Raw genomic sequence first — 14,782 nt, forward strand, 5'->3', positions numbered from 1 at the left:
TATGTTTTGCAGACTAATGAAAGAGAAATTAAAGTTTAAATATGAGAAAAGAAAGCAACATCGGCCCTTGCTGATGCTCAGTGGTTAGAGCCTCGGCCCAAGGACTGAAGGGTTGCAAGCTTAATCTCACGTGCAGGAAGCAACCAATCACTGTGTCTCTCTCACGTCAATGTTTCTCTCTCTCTTTCTTCCTCTCCCTTCCACGCTCTCTAAAAAAATCAATGAAAAAAGTATCCTCGGGTGAGGATTAACAAAAAAAAGAAAGCAACATTGACATTTTGTTAAATTTCAACTTGGTTTCCAATCTTGTACATACAAACAATAAGATTTAGGTCATTTTTATTCCTTTAATTAGGAATTCTATTAATGTTTCCTGTTCCCACAAAATTCTGTCAAGTATTCCCAAACTGAGTCAGATATAAGGTCCAACATTATATCATAAATAGGGGCCCAGTGCATGGATTTGTAGACTGGTGGGGTCCCTCACCCTGGCCTGAGGGGGTTGGGCATAAACTGGTTCTCTGACATCCCTCAAGGGGTCCCGGATTGCAAGAAGGCGCAGGCCAGGCTGAGGGACCCCATCAGTCATGATCGGGGCCAAGGAGGGACTACAGAGGGGCTCTAGGGCGTGCCCGGCCCTTCTCACCCAGTCCCGATTGGGGCCAATCAGGAATGGCCAGGGAGGGATCTTGGAAGGTTGGCCAGCGGAGAGGGACTACGAGAAGTCTCCAGGGCATGTCCAGCCCATCTCACCCAGTCCGGATCCCAGACCCCAGCAGCAAGCTAACCTACCAGTTTGAGCGTCTGCTCCCTGGTGGTCAGTGCACGCCATAGCAACTGGTCAGACACTTAGCATATTAGGTTTTTATTACATAGGATTACCTTACTTAAATTTACTTAAGTTTCTGTTTAATATTTCTTTAACTAATGAGTAACCTAAAAGTACATTATCAAATTACAATTTCAGGACATTTCAAGATTACTACTGTATTTTATTATGTTTCCAGTTGTAATTCTTGTTTCCAAGCAAGTAAAAAATCTGCTTTGAAATTCAACAGGAATAAGTGATAGGTAAATTTTTTTCTGTTAAAATTTACACTAATTATTTCTCTAGTTTAAAGCACTGCATTTTGTAGGTTCCTTTCTTTCCATCCCAGTGGTCTTCCTGGGAACTTATAAAAATATATTCTTAGTTACCATGTTGTTTATTCATATTATTGTCAGGAAAATTTCCTCTGAAGTTACCTCATTTGATCAAGGAGAAATTTATCAAAAACAACCAGTTATTTCAATGTTCCTTACCCTAAAAGTTCTCTCCTTTGAGAGGGAAAATTAAGTGCAAGCCAACAGCTATATATCAAGTCAGTGCCAATATCTGGTCAATATCCGCCCCTCAATACTATAGAGAATAAGAGGTCCGAGAAAGCCAAGGAAAGTTCATCGAGCACTAAAAATACTGAGACAGAAGCAAAGAGAGGTGGTCCCAGACCTCAAGCACTTTAAAACTTCCTGAGGAGATCTTGACCAGAATATGAAATGACTTCCTCACTTGTTGGTCACAAACGTTTACTCAAATAGTAATTAGAAACAGGATGCCTACTGGGCTGTTGGTGGGGAATGAACACACCAGTGCCAATGCAGTGCCTAAAATCTGGAATGCTGAAAAGTTACCTTCCTCCACAAAATAAATCAATAAAAGCAGACCACATTAATAACTACCACAGTCTGTGCTCTTCTTACTTATCACAGAGGAAATGGCTTCTTACATGTCAGCATGTGTTTATATAATTCTTACCTTAAGGTCTTCCCATAGCTTTATTCTCATTTCTAGACCTTGCTTCTTAACTTCTTTTTCTCTATATTGTTTCTTCATCAATATTTTATCAAGCCTGTTCATCTTCTGAATCGCATCTTGAAGTTGAGAATCGAATTCTTTTAATTTGGGTTCATCTATATTGTGTTGAAAGTAGGAATAAGCTTGAAGTTTAAAAAAACCATAAAGCTTTGTTTTGTTTTTACTATTTCTTCTTTCATTCAACAAATATTTATGGCTGATCGTAATAAGTAACATTGAGTCAAGTATCTTGATTCATAGGTGCTTTCACATGTAGTTTTTCACATAATTATCTAAAAATCCTGTGAAATAGACATGTATATCTATTTTACAGCTGTGATAACTGGATCCTTTTAAATAGCTAATATATTACAGCACTGAGTCCAGAAGTGGGTCTTGTGTGATTTTAATTCCCAAATTCTTCCTCCTTTATTCTACTATACCTTCTATATTCATATAATTAACAAATAAGGAATAATACAAAAACCCTATCTTAAAGCTGCTTCAGACTAATTGAGAGAGAAGGCATGTACGCTATAGATACAGTGAAATGGAACTTGTCATACTATTGACACAAAATGGTTCCAACATATAGAAACTAATACAGAAAAGTACTCCATGTAACCAGACACCTTTTACCTATGCCCTTCCCACTTGTTCGATTTTCTTGAGGCACCTAAAAATGTTCTTGAGTCGTGGATAATTGGAAGTAACTTATTTGAAATTAGGGACTCTATAGAATTTTCATCATTCAAGTTTTAAGTTACTTCCTCTGTGAAGTCTGATGAAAGATGATCATCTGGCAATGAGCATAACTGCTCAAACTCTGAAGGCTCAGCCACCCTAGTTTAGATCATTAGAAATGGCATATTATGCTAAGAAAGGCCAAATTTTGCAACTTTTGAAAATCCAAAGAGTTCAATTATGTTTTTCTATAATGTATATTACTTCCTCTTTAAGGAAATTAAAACATTTTCAGAGGGAATAAGCTTATCCAAAAAGAATACTGATCATATTAATAAGGAGGCTCTGCACATTTTTATGCGTATGTACTTCAAATGCAATAGCCCCTAGTTCTAATTCCCAGCCGCAAATCCTAGCATGCTCAGGCTCCATGTACAGAGGTGGTCTATAGAGCAGGCATTTTGAAGTAACTCATCATGCAGTACTGAAACAACATTAAATACAATGTAAACTGGGTTACAGCTCATCTCAACTACAATACCTGTTTCCTGATGACTATAATCCTGAATCACCTGGCCTTACTTTGAGAGCTAATATCATTCCAAATTTATACGAACTCAGCAGTTTTCAGTTTATGAATCTCACCTTCTCTTGCAGGGGTGGGGAACCTTTTTTCTGCCAAGTGTCATTTGGATATTTATAACATCATTTGCCATACACAATTATCAACTTAAAAATTAGCCTGCTTATATTTGGTCAAACATTTAATTAACTCACCCCTAATGCCTTGGCAGGGCCAGATCAAATGATTTCATGGGCCTTCCATGGCCCGTGGGCAGATGTTCCCCACTCCTGCTTTACAGCCTTAAAAGTTACTCAGAATCCAAAGTAGCTTTTATTGATGTGAGTTATATCTATTGATAGTTACAATATTAGAAATCAAAACTGAAAATATTGTAAACATTTATTCATTTTTAAATAAATATGTTATTACTAATTATATGTTAACATAAATGTAATACTTTTTTAAAAATAACTATATTTTTCAAAAAATACTGAGAAGAATAGCATTGTTTTAATTTTTTAATATCTGGATTAATAGAAGATAGCTGAAATCAAGTCAATCTAGAGCAATCTATCATTTTAGTTAAAGTACACAAAGAAAAGTTGGCCACACAAGACATATAGTAGGAAAGAAAAAGAGAAATTTAATAGCTTTTTCAGATAATGGTGGATATTCTTCTCTGACACTATGTAAAAATTTAACAAGGGGTGGTCTCTAAAAGGTTAGTTGTAATGTAAAACCTGTAACCATATTAGTGAACTTTTTATATTTGTTCCATTAAAATCCATGGATCTATCTTTCATGTTAAATGGGTCTTTTACCCTGCACTGGTCAGTTGGAAAACAGTGGTTCACTGAATTATGTAGACCTTCAAATGTTAACACATTTCAGTATACATAAAAAAAATCACATTTGTGAAGATGGCCACCAATTTTTTTTTTTTTCAGAAAAGTCTAAGTATTAGGAAGTTGTCAAGCTCACATGGACATACATAAGTTTTCTAAAATTCCACCTTTCACTTAAAAGCTCAAATTTTATCATTGACAAAAAATACTGTCAGATGTCTTCCTTGAGGTAACAGGCTCATTTCTTTTTTTAAAAAAATGTATTTTTATTGATTTCAGAGAGGAAGGGAACAGAAGATAGAGACATCAATGATAAGAGAGAATCACTGATCAGCTCTCTCCTGCACGCCCCCCACTGGGGATCGAACTGGCAATCTGGGCATGTGCCCTGACCAGGAATCCAACCCTGAACTCCTAGTTCATAGGCCAAGACTCAACCACTGAGTCACACCAGCCAGGTGATTTTTTTAAAAATGAATGCCAAATACCCAAGTCTGAAGGATAATAGATTTTCTGTCGGTCATTCTTTCAAGTAAAAATGGTGTTCCATTTAAAAAGTGGCCACGTCAGTTCTCAAACTATCACACAAGTACTTTTCCTCAGCACAACCTTCACATTTTGGTATACTAATACAGCAGAATTGTTTTATATGTACCTCCCATTCTACCACAAAAGATATTAAAAGATGTGTGTTCAAAGGTCAAAGTTTAATAAAATTATTAATTTTTATTGCTTCAAAGACATTCTTGAGTGACACTGGCTATTTCTTTTTTCTGCCAGTGCCTGGTCATGAAGAATATAATGACTAATAGTGCAATTTGATGCCATTGCCTTGGTTCAAATTTATGCCATTGCCTTGCTAAAGCACCAGCAATTTTACCTACACTGCTTTTGTACCATCGGTGCAAATGTCCATTCAGTGGGCAAGAAGGCAAATTGATTATTTCAGTATTATGATAAACTATATTACTAATATATTATGTCAATATTGTGATGAAAGTAGTTTTTACTTTGCAGAGCTCCTGAAAGGGGCCTAGAGACACCCAGAGCTCTCAAGACCACATTTTGAGAACTGCTGTTCTAATTCATTCTGACCAGTATTAATTTAATAACCATGAAAAAAGGAGTCTTTTAAAATCCAAGAATTAGTAAGATCAAGTGGGATTATCCCTAAAAAGTATTTATAAATTACATGATACATTTTGTTGTACAATTTTAGTCATCAAAAAGATCAATAATTCCTGTAATAAAATGCAGAAATAAAACAATTTTATTAAATGACATATCTTATTATTTTTCTAAGTGTACTTAAGGACTCCTAATATTCTTCTAAATAATCACTTATGATTGATTGTTCACACAAAAAATAACTCATTATTTATTTCTACTTAGCTGATAAGAAACATATCTAATTCTAATATTTTAACATCTATAATTATCATTAGCCAATCACCTACCTGAACATTTAGAAATTATCTGATGTTGAACCAAGTTCAAATCTTCATCTGACCCTTCTTTAGCCAGTTTTATATTATTCTCAGAGTAATATTCTCCTTTATCGTCCTTATTGTTTCTACTTCCCTCTGTATTACTGCTTTCTGAGTGGCTCTCTTGATCAGAGTTCAACTTGATTGCAGTATCAATCTAAAAATTATTTCCAAGGAAACATTTTTCAAAAATAATGTATTGTTTTAAACTTTGAGTTTCTAAACTATTTTAGATAACGGAAGTATATGTGGGGACACACATAGACTAGTATTAAAGTATTCTAGGAATATAACACTTCTTAATTAAATGTAATTTAACTACACAATTTAATAACAATCTGCACCAAAGAAATATGCACCATTCTCTAGCAATTTCTAGCAATAACGGAGAAAAGTCAGGAATCAGTCCTGAAGAGAACTGCTCTCTGCCAGGTTCTGGGAACGAGGCATTCTGGTCCCTGCTCCCTGAGCTTATACTCAGCAGATGAGTTAAAGGTCTAGAGCTGTGCTGTCCAATCCTATATAATAAAGAGCTAATATGCAAATGGTCATCACGCCTAACAGCTCAGACACTCAACACTGTGGAGAGAGGAATGGGGATCAGCCAGGTACAAATGAGCTCAGGAGAGCGGAATGGTGACCAGCCAGGCTGTGGCCCACGAGAGGGACAAGCCGCACACCCCACGGTCCCAGATGCCAGCGGCTGGGGTTGCGGCCCAGGAGAGGGACAAGCCGCACACACTGCAGTCCCGGGCACCAGTGCCTGCGGCTGCAGCCTGGGAGAGGGACAAGCCACCCGCCTCGCGGTCCCAGGCGCCTAAGGCTGCAGCCCAGGCAAAGCCATCCGCCCACGGTCCCCTGTGGCTGCGGCCAGCCGGGCAAAGCTGGCCTGGGTCCTAGGTGCCTACGGCCGGCCAGAGGGAGGGAAGCCTGGGTCCCTGGTGCCTGTGACCGGCTGGAAGAGGGAATCCTGGGTCCCAGGTGCGTGGCGAGGCAGAGGCGGTTAGGGGCGATCAGGCCAGCAGAGGAGCAGTTAGGCGCTATCAGGCAGGCAGGCAGAGGTGGTTAGGGGCAATCGGGCAGGCAGACAGAGGGGTTAGGGGTGATCAGGCAGGCAGGCGAGCGGTTAGGAGCCAGCAGTCCTGGATTGCAAGAGGCAGTCAGACATCCCCCGAGGGGTCCCAGTTTGGAGAGGGTGCAGGCTGGACTAAGGGACCGCCCCCCCCCATGCACGAATTTCATGCACCAGGCCTCTAGTATAATATAATAGCCACATGTGGCTATTGAACAGCTGAAAAGTAAACAGGCTGAATTGAAATGTACTTTTAATGAAATTCAAGTCAGAACCATGTGCTTTGGTGATTATTTTTATGCTATTCACAGTTTTTCTATTTCATTATGGTTTCTCTTTCCATTTTAGCGACATTCACTTTGAAAACACCACTTTGGTGCAGCTGTGTTTTCCTGAGAGAACAAAAAAAGACATCCATGGCTGAGTCAGGAGAAAACAGGGGTCACAGGGCACGTGGCAGGGAGAGTCATAGTGGAAATGAACTCAGCCCAAGGGAGGGTCACAACCTCGGAAAGAGAGCCAGCCACTTTTTTAAAAAAAATCTTCACCTGAAGGCATGCTTAGGCATATGAAGGACAGACATGCTTAGAGAGAGGAAGGAGAGAGAGAGACATCGATGTGAGAAACATAGATCAGCATGCTCCCTGACCGGGATCAAACCCACAACCCAGGCATGTGCCCTGACTGGGAATCTAACCAGCAACCCTTAGGTGCACCAGAGGACACTCAACCAACTGAGCCACTTCGGGGGCTGGGCAAGAGCACCAGCCACTTCTGAGAGGAGTACCTCTTCCCTCCCAATGGTCTGCTCCAGTCCTTCAGGGCTCAGTCCTTGGAGGGTTTTATGCTCTCTCTACACCCATGTGATCAAGCTCCCCTACTGTAATCTGTGCTCCTTGAGAATCTCCAAGGCAGAAGGTTGGTGGTGTAGGAGCATCTCTGTTCACCTGATCTGGTACATAAATCCCAGCAGAACTGAGTCAGTGGTATAATGATCATAGCCACCATTTATTGGTGAATTACTATTAGCCATGTCCTGTGCTACGTACTGTACACACACTGCCTCCTTCTCTCCACACAATGACCCTATGGTGAAGGCACTGCTACCTGATTTAACAGAAAAGAAAACGGATCTGGTATAGAATGAAACTAGTGGAGACCCAATTTATAAACAAAACAATGCCTACTTTATGTAACCTCAGAGGTGTTAAAGAGGGTTCCCTTCCAAAAACATACTTCTGTCAAAGGCCAGGTAAAACCTGAAATTCCCTAATATCCAGTAAATCCTTAAGGATTTTCTGTGAAAATGCTGAAATTGCTGGGAAAGGTCACATGGGCCTTGTCAGTCATTTATATCATGGTATTAATGAATTTAGCTGACCTTACCCTGAGAATGGGTTTTTATAGAGAGGAATATAGAATATACAAAAGATAACGAGATATAGCAATATACTGAGATAACACACTTCAGGACATACAAAGACCTTTCACATGTATCATCACATATGATCCTCTTAGAATGAGCAGGAATTAATAAGGCAAAAAGATGAAACTGGAGAACAAAAGGCTAACTTTGTCCACTTCACAATTTTACCCATAGCTCCCCATCCATCTTCCCCAGCCCATTCATTCCTGATAGTCTCTCTGTTCCTGACCCTCCTGCTCTTCTACCCTGTGGCCTATGTGCATGATTTTCCTTTCTTCTTCATTCTCAAAGCCACATTCCAGCTCCAATTTTCATTTCTCCATGTCCCCCACCTCATACCTGCATGTTAGTCCCAGGAAAAGTAAATACCCTATAAAAACCTTTCCTGACAATTAGATTCCCTACCTGAAAGATATGGGATTTTTACGAAAAATATTCATAAGCAAAAATAAACCAAAAATTTTAGAATGAGAAATCTATTATTACTAAAGAAATTTCATTAAAAATATAGCATTTTAAATTCATTTTCTGCCATACAAAAAATTTTGGCAACATATCAATAAATGCCAAATTTGAAAAATAAACTAATAAAAACTCCAGGATTTATTATTCAGACAAAATATAAGGTTTCGTAGACACTGAATCATTTGCAATCAGCAGTCAACATGTAATATACCTGTGGCTTCCTTCCCCAATCTAAGATGGACCTTACTTATTTTCCAGGAACTTGATTAACACAAATCACAATTTTTTAGGAGGCTTTCCTTTTGATAATAAATATTCTAGAGTTAACTGTAGCTTATTGGGTTCAATTAAAATCTTACTTAAAGTGACCATTGATATTTTTCTTTTAAATAAGTCTTGAACAAAGTAATATTAATCTATGTATTAAAACCTGTGTCAATATTTGTAAAGTTGCTGCTTTACAAAAAAAAAAATCACCCACGAATATATAAGCAGAAATACTAATTCTATGCTACTCTAAATTTTATCAGGTTTTTGGATATTACCCTACCTAAACAGAGAGGGAAAAGCTTCATTCTAAATTTATTGAACACATATTTTATGAATACTTACTATGTGCCACACTAAATGCGGAATGCTATGAATAACACAGAAAGGACTGACCAATTGAGTTAAAGAATTGAGACCTGCCCCCAAATGGGTGACTCAGTTGGCTGGAGCATCTCGTACACCAAAGAGGTTGCGGGTTTGATTCCTGGTGGGAGCACATATGGAAGGCTGCCAGTCGATGTTTCTCTCTCACACTGATGCTCCTCTCTCTCCCTTTCTCTCTCTCTCTCTCTCTCTCTCTCTCTCGCCTTTCTTTTTCTTCCTCTCTCTCTCCAAAATCAATAGAAACATGTCCTTGGTGAGAATTGAAAAAGGAATTAAAACAATAACTATGAAGTATTGAATACTTACTAGGTGCTAGTCACTGTTCTAAGAACTTTAAATATTATCCTTAAAACATGCCTATGAGGTTTGAACAGATGAGAAAACCAGCACAGAGAGTCAAAGTAATTTTCCCAAAATCACATAAAATGTGGTCAGCAGAACCCAATTTGAACCCATGACTACAGCTTTAAAAAAAAAAAAAGAGGAGGAGGAGGAAGAGGAAAGAGAGATAAAGAAGGCGACAGTATCCTATATAATAAAAGCCTAATATGCTAAGTGTCGGGTCGTCTGGTCGGCTGTTCAACCAATCAAAGCGTAATATGCTAATGATATGCTAAGGCCACTCAACCACTCGCTATAATGTGCACTGACCACCAGGGGGCAGATGCTCTGACTGATAGGTTAGCTTGCTGCTGGGGTCCAGCCAATCTGGACTGAGCAAGATGGGCCAAACATGCCCTGGAGCCCTCCTATGGTCCCTCCCTGGCTGGCCAAACTCCCGTGTCCCTCCCTGGCCCCAATCATGCACCAGTGGGGTCCCTCAGCCTGGCCGGCGCCCTCTTGCAATCTGGGACCCCTCGGGAGATGTCGGAGAGCCGGTTTCAGCCCGATCCCGCAGGCCAGGCCAAAGGACCCCACTGGTGCATGAATTCATGTACTAGGCCTCTAGTTTCATATAAAATGACCTAAAGTAGCCGAAACCGGTTTGGCTCAGTGGATAGAGCGTCGGCCTGCGGACTGAAGGGTCCCAGGTTCGATTCCGGTCAAGGGCATGTACCTGGTTGCGGGCACATCCCCAGTAGGAGATGTGCAGGAGGCAGCTGATCGATGTTTCTCTCTCATCGATGTTTCTAACTCTCTATCTCTCTCCCTTCCTCTCTGTAAAAAATCAATAAAATATATTTAAAAAAAAAAAATTAAAAAAAAAAAAAAATGACCTAAAGTAAAGTCCAAGAAATCTGTGTGCTCCCAGCACAACCAAAAGAACTACCTTAAAATGGGATGTTAGCAACAATTTTTATTTATCAGAGTTTAAATCATTTCTAAACAGCAAAGTACCTTTAAGGACACTGGCTCTGGTGAGAGCACCTCCAAAGAAGTATTTGAACACCTGCTCTCAGGACGTGTTCTTGAATTGGAGGCTGGTTTTGAAATCCCATCTAAGTTCCCCTTTATAATATCCATTGATATCCTGAAACAAAAATTTTAAAGCAAGTTATGATGTGTATTTGTTTCATTAGTGTTAATATGCAATTCATGGCCTTGTTATAAGAATTATGTTGCTACCAAAGTCACACTACCCTAATTTCATGAAAGACGTCTGTGTCTGTGGATCATTAGATTTTATTTCACTGTAGGTGGAAAACGCTGCCTCAGATGTTAGATTCTGAAAGTGGCTAAAAAAGAATGCAGAGGTGAATGCCATCTTGATGGCTTCCTGTACTCTGAGAGATATTACTGTGTCCTTGAACTGAGAATACACTCATGAAGCACCACACCTCTCAGCCAAGAGTCATGCTTTGTCGTAATGATTGGCTAAGGCCTCTACTTTCTTCTGGTTTTGCCTGCCTTATCCCAGTCTTCCCTCTCAGCCTTATCTTCCCTCTCAGCTCTGATTTCTCCTCTCCTCCTTGGTGCTGTATTTTCATGGAGTACCTACCTCCAGGTCACTGCTCTTTATCTATCAACCCTCCCCTTCTAAAACCCATGACACTACTTCTGCCCTCTGAGTCAACAGAGAACAAAACCTACTTCTTCAAGTACTGGGACAAACTTTCATTATCTGGCTATACATCGACAGTCTCTTAAACTATTTTTCTTGTGTCACCACCCACAGGCCTCTCACCACTCTGGCTGCTCTCTTCCCAGTGCTGCTTTCTGAAGCAGGAACTATGAGGCAGGGTGGTTTAAACGAGTGGGAGGACTTGGGTACTGCTTGCACATTGACTCTGTGCCGTTATTCAGGACCAGCCCAGATTTGGTCAGGAATGTGAGGATGTCATGCATACTGAATAAAATGAAAGGAATAGGGAGAGTTCCAGTTTTGCCTTCTCCATACTTAGCTTTATATGTGGAAATCTTCCAACAAATCCTTTCCTAAATTCCTATCAATTATGAATTAAACCACTTCTCTCATAACAGAATGAAGAAAAGCAATTGCATCTGGCTCAGCAAGTGTTAACAAAGTCCTTTCCTTGTCCTACAAAATGACTCGTCATTCTCTGTTGTTTAAACAGCACAGGCAGAGTCCAGGGAAGTTCTGGACACAGGCAGAAGCACAAACATAAACAACCTGATGCTTCTCCAAGGCAGACAGAGGGATAACATGATTTAGCCCCCAACCATTCAGTGTGCCAAAGCTGGTGCTTAAGGAACCAGTAGGTCAAGTCTTTCCATCTCAGCAAATGAAAAGGGTATTGGTCTCAATGTTATTCAACTCTGCAAAAGGGTTTTGGCTCGCTCAGGAAGGCACTGACATTATTATTGTGGGATGACGGATTACCCTGGCCAGTCATGTCACAATCAAAAAGCATAAGGCACTGAAAGGTCAAATGTCTTGTAAATGCCCTAAGCAGCTTGTCAGGGAGACTTATGGCAGCTTATAGAAAGAGCAGTGAGATGGAAGCATGTGCAGAGCTAGTATAATACATGTCAGTGAAGGGTGAGGCCCAGGGAGCCGTCAGTGACATGGATCAGTTATAAAGCTCCAGAAATCTTTCAATTTGCTTTAGAAATAGGTCTGTTCTATTATTTTTGCTCCTGAAAATAATAAATTATATAAAGTACACTTCCCAGGGTGAGTGGGAATGTAACTGGCAATCTTTGAATTTGGCCATATAGAAAAAAAGTATGGACAAAGGGCATTGAATTAGGATCTCACAGATGTATTTGAGTGTTTGAGAATAAACCTCAATAGCCACATAGAAATTCCACAAGAAAAATAAAGCACTGTACAAAAAAGAAAGCAATTAAATGACAAAATTGGGGAGTAACTGGAACTTTCATATATTGGTTGTGGGAATTCAAAACAGGACAACCGTGTTATAGAACTGCTTGGCATTTTCTTATAAAGCTAAACATACGCTTACCATATGATTCCACAATCTCATTTCTAGATGTTTACCCAAGAAATATATGTTTCACACACAAAAACTGTACATGAATGTTTATAGCAGCTTCATTAATTGCCCCAAACTGGAAACAATCCAAATGTTGCTCAACTGCCATAGCCGGTTACTCAGTGGTTAGAGCGTTGGCCAGAGGACTGAAGGGTCTCAGGTTCGATTCCAGTCAAAGGCACGTACCCCAGTTGCAGGTTGGGGACATATGTGGATGTATCTCTCTCACAAAGATGTTTCTCTCTGTGTGTGTCTCCCCACTCCCTTCTTCTCTCTCTAAAAATCAATGGAAAAAATATCCTCCGATGAGGATTAACAAATGTCACTCAATGAGGGAACAGATAAGCAAACTGTGGTACATCCATCCAAATGAATACTACCCAGCAATATAAGGGGACAAACAACTGATACAAAACATGGAGGAATTTCAGCTGCATTGCATTAAATTGAAAGAAGCCAGGTTCAAGAGACTCCATAATGTTTGCCCAATTATAGGACCTTCTGGAATACACAAAACTTTAGGGGAAATGGTTGCCAGGCCTGGAAGGGGGAGGGTTTAACTACAAAAGGTACCAGGGGATTTGGGGGGAAATTGTTCTGTATCTTGATTGTTGTGGCAATTGTGTTTGTCAAACCTCATTGGACTGCACATTAAAAGGGTGATTTTTATCGTATATAAAGTATAACTCAATTTTAAGTTAACCTCTCTTACAAATTTTTGTCTTGTTATATTTATATATCCCGAAGATCAATGAGAATTGCTTAGTCAAAGAACATTTGCGTTTCAAATTCTGGTAGTCTGCCAAACTGTTCTCCAAAAACACTGTACCAAACCACACTACTGCCACCAAGTTATGATGAGATGGAAGTCTGTTTCCCCCGCATCGGAATGGGGTCAATGGTTAACGTCAAAGCTTTTTCATCTTTGTCAATCTGGTAAGTGCCCAAAGATATCTGGAGTTTGACTGACTTTGCTTGAATTATGAGAGAAGTTGAGCCTCTAGTTAAATGTTCGCTGGCCACCTTTTTTTATTTTTCCGTTGAAATGCCAATTTGCATTCTTGGTCATTTATGGTCTATTTTAAGTGGCTGATGATTGATTTTAATATAAATTCTAGGCTGTGGGTCAGACTCCCAGGCACGCCCTCCCCGCCTCCGCCCTCCCCCAGGCCCGGCCCCTCTCCCTGCAGCCCGAGGCCTCCGGGCCGGTGGCCGGACCGACGCTGCTGCGCTCCGCGTGGGCTGGTGGCGGGGCGACCGAGCCGGCTCCTCACCTGCCCGAGACGACTCTGGGAACTAGTCGCTCAGAGGCACGCCACGGACGCTCGCAGCGTCACCCACTGTCCCCCCAAAAACAAGGAGGTCCTTCCTGTCACCACAGTTAACAACTCTGAAGCTGAGAGGAGTGGCGGGTCCAAAGCCCTCCTGCTGCTGAGAACGCTGTTCCCCTGGCAACCGAGTCACGCCGCGCCCAGTCTCGCGATAACAGGAAAGGGCCGTACCACCCAGCATTGAGACGTGGGGGCGGGACAGCGAGGAGCTGGGCAGCTCCATTGGCTCGTTCGTGTTTCCGGAGCACATCGTGGGTGGGGAATGGTTTGTCCGTATGGAGGCTGCACTCGGAACAGGGATGTCTGGGTGCTTGTTTGGCTCCGGCCCTGGCTCGCCATATGGTGCCGGCCCTGCAGGTCCGTCACCCTCTCTGAGCTCGTTGCCTCCTCTGTAAAATGGGGATAATTCCAAAAGATCATGTGTGTGAAGTTCTTGGTAAAGTTTGGGTGCCGTATAAATGAAACATTAGTAATTGCACAAATAGGGCTACAGCCCAAAAAGGGTAAAAGTGATATCTGTGGTTTCTGTCACTGTCAGTGCATGAAGATTCTTTGGTTTAGTCCAAACACTGATTTTCTTCATCCCCGGTACCGTGAAATACCTGCTTTTTTTTCCAGTCTGAGCAGCACTTTACAGTTTGCAAGGGATTTTCACATACTTGGCCCCTTTATCTTCGTTGTTTTGGGTGGTAGGATGTGGATTCTTCAAGTGGTTTTCAGCAGAGTAAATAGACAGAGGTTAAGTGAGTTCGTCAAAAACCACAACTACATTCTAGGGCAGTGCTGGCTGTAAATGCCGCCCATGTGCTGCTAACCCTCCATTTCTATCGCCAGCCCAGGCTGCTCCCCTGAACTCCACGCTGTTGTATCTGACTGTGACCTGGCAACTTAGACATCTCCACTTAGATGTCAGAAGCATCTCAAACTTCACATCAAAAATCAGTCTTCTCCACGTCCCCTCCACCACCACCACCACCACCACCACCACCTCTTAATCCATCTCAGTAAATGGTAACTCCGT

At 41.0% G+C, this 14,782-nt stretch overlaps 1 protein-coding gene across 1 annotated transcript in view; it reads right to left on the reverse strand.

The window, feature by feature from the left end:
- Positions 1 to 13,808, reverse strand: part of FSIP1 (fibrous sheath interacting protein 1) — a 171,500-nt gene extending 157,692 nt beyond the window's left edge. The window contains exons 1-4 of the mRNA XM_023752850.1: positions 13,705 to 13,808; positions 10,371 to 10,503; positions 5,386 to 5,572; positions 1,796 to 1,950 (exon numbers count right to left, since the gene is read on the reverse strand). Of these exons, the coding sequence (XP_023608618.1) occupies positions 1,796 to 1,950; positions 5,386 to 5,572; positions 10,371 to 10,496 (468 nt within the window). The 5' untranslated portion in view covers positions 10,497 to 10,503; positions 13,705 to 13,808. The remainder of the gene's footprint in view (positions 1 to 1,795; positions 1,951 to 5,385; positions 5,573 to 10,370; positions 10,504 to 13,704) is intronic.
- Positions 13,809 to 14,782: the final 974 nt, after the last annotated feature.

Source organism: Myotis lucifugus, unplaced genomic scaffold, assembly GCF_000147115.1.
Source record: "Myotis lucifugus unplaced genomic scaffold, Myoluc2.0 scaffold_38, whole genome shotgun sequence".
NCBI lineage: Eukaryota > Metazoa > Chordata > Mammalia > Chiroptera > Vespertilionidae > Myotis > Myotis lucifugus.